The sequence below is a fragment of the Schistocerca gregaria genome, chromosome 8 (assembly GCF_023897955.1).
Source record: "Schistocerca gregaria isolate iqSchGreg1 chromosome 8, iqSchGreg1.2, whole genome shotgun sequence".
NCBI classification, from domain to species: domain Eukaryota; kingdom Metazoa; phylum Arthropoda; class Insecta; order Orthoptera; family Acrididae; genus Schistocerca; species Schistocerca gregaria.
This window is the reverse complement of record NC_064927.1, coordinates 194,829,399-194,831,663: the sequence shown is the minus strand read 5'-3', so window position 1 is coordinate 194,831,663 and position 2,265 is coordinate 194,829,399. Positions and strand designations below refer to the sequence as shown.

Sequence of the window (2,265 nt, the reverse complement as noted above, 5' to 3'; positions counted from 1 at the left end):
GGTTTTGGGAGAGATGTTTCCACAAGAAGTTTTTATGGTAGTTGTTACAGGCTTCATGCATCACACTTTAGACAGCACAATATGTCACAGGTACTGTTTCGCTATTTGTGAGCCTATGCTTTGCATGGTGCAGTAATTCTATTTCTTTATAAGTTCCTTTACAAAGACTGTATGCTGTAAAGTATATTTTAAAATACATATGTTATTAATATAATCCAAAGGCAGTAATCAGAAAGGCCATTTTCACACAATGATGCAAATGAACCAAACATATTAACTAATATAAAGCTCTGTTTTCCAACAAAGTGAGATCAGTGAAAGGATGCAATGTTTTAATAAGTGTCACTGACAAAGAATGAATGCAGTGTCTTGGTTATAATAAAAAAAACTTTATATTAGATTAAATCACTGATAAAGACAATGAGATTAATTTATTAGCCTTCACTGATAATCCTGACAAGAGCATGTGCCATGACGACCTATGGGCCTCTGTACTTATAAAACAATTCTTCCTCTTGAAGCGGTTTCCATACACATGAAAATTAACAATGCGGTATTAAAAAGCTATAGGAAGCAGGTTTCGTAGTTGTGGAAGAGAAGAAGAACAATTAGTGCTACGGGTTCGTATTATTTTTATTTACACAATACTGCACTGATGTTCAAAACCAAAGTCCATTCGATTAAAGCACAATTGAAAATTCTATTTACAATCTTCTCGCATACTGACATCTGGAGAATATTTATGCTTAACTGAAAATGTGGCTTCAAACTACTTAAGTATAGTTGAAAATCATTTGACTATTCTGATAGTAAATGCACTTAGACGGTATCAATGAAAACAAAATGTTAACACATATACCGAGCGCATGTGGCCGTCTGTGCACATTCATGACTTCAGATTTTACCACAACTCCCACTTCAACGTACTCCTGCTGCATGACTTCCTCCGGAACCCAAACGAATACTTATGTCCATCGGAGAATCCCTATCGTATGAGACTTCCATGTCCAAATCTTCGTCGTCTTCATCATCATGACTATCGCTGTCGTCATCATTATCGTCTTCTTCTTCGTCGTCTTCTTCTACTTCCTCTAGCTGCTCAGAGGGCTTTTTACCGATAGGCAGTAAGTCACAGTTCTTCTGCACAATTACTGACATCCAGTTGCTCTGTTCATTTTCTAACGCGTGTAATTCGTTCTCGTCATCACAAGATCTATCAATACTAAACCACAAGGGATCTGCAATTTTGTTCTGTAAACTGGGAAACATAGGCACCGGCATTGTGAGTTTGCGATAGTAGTCAATATCAAGAACTCAACAGCACTACCACAAACATCAACCGTGCGACAAGCACTTGAAAAGTAAACAAATATCGACAACAATCACTGCCATATGATGAATCTTTGGAAAAAAACATAAGCACAATGATTTTCACCAAGGATCTTTTGCTTTCCGCGGACACGACAGTGAACCGATAAGACTAGGCTCAACAAAACAACTTTTAATTGCAGTCACTAACATCAGCAGCTGTAGTGACTGTATTGTTTGCGACAAATAGCCAACAAAATTTATTAAAAAAAACAGAATCAAAAACTTTTTATAGGAATTTCTCTGAAGTTACGGAATCACAAGAGCCACTCATAGAGAGGCACCTTTTGTCATCCATAAAAAGTTCAACTAGGGTTCACTTTTTAACGCTATTTACCTTCCACCACTATTCCTTGGTGGCTGTGGTTGCTGATCATACAGACCAACCATGTATGTAATTCTTATAAACATGTAGGTGGTCGAGTTGCATTTAGTGGCATTAGCTGATGGTCTTTTATCATGTCAGCTGTCTGATAATTAAATCTCTTGCAGCCGTGTTTACATGCACATGTGCGCAAGTTGTTGCTTTCACCTCGTCTGCTGACATAGCATCACAGTGTACGCCGCAAGTTCTGCTCTGCTTCGCCGCTCTTTGTGTCAAGCGAAGTGCTGTATTGTTTAATATCCCTCTCAATTTCACTTACCTGCTACTTTATACATCAAAATACAAGTAAAATCTCTTATATCTAAATATGCTTGCTTAACACTAGTTTTCGAAAGAAAATAGAAATTAAATTACTATTATTTACACTGTGTACAGTCATTTTCCTTCTCATCTGGAACAGACACGCCCTCAGACCTCACATCTGTGCACAGATGGAATTCCTTCTCCATACCGGTGTGACTAAGCATATTTGCATTAACTAATGCCTCTTTTTTGACACTATGAATGGGACA

At 37.5% G+C, this 2,265-nt stretch overlaps 1 protein-coding gene across 1 annotated transcript; it reads right to left on the bottom strand.

Moving 5' to 3' along the window:
* Positions 1-615: 615 nt before the first annotated feature.
* On the bottom strand, positions 616-1,382 carry LOC126284531 (anaphase-promoting complex subunit 15B). The gene has a single exon (XM_049983529.1). It carries the CDS (start codon positions 1,279-1,281, stop codon positions 919-921), a length of 363 nt encoding a protein of 120 aa, XP_049839486.1. The 5' UTR covers positions 1,282-1,382; the 3' UTR covers positions 616-918.
* Positions 1,383-2,265: the final 883 nt, after the last annotated feature.

Coding starts and splice junctions, on each gene's coding strand:
- LOC126284531 (XM_049983529.1), bottom strand. CDS start 1,281: ATGCCGGTGCCTATGTTTCCCAGTTTACAGAACAAAATTGCAGATCCC.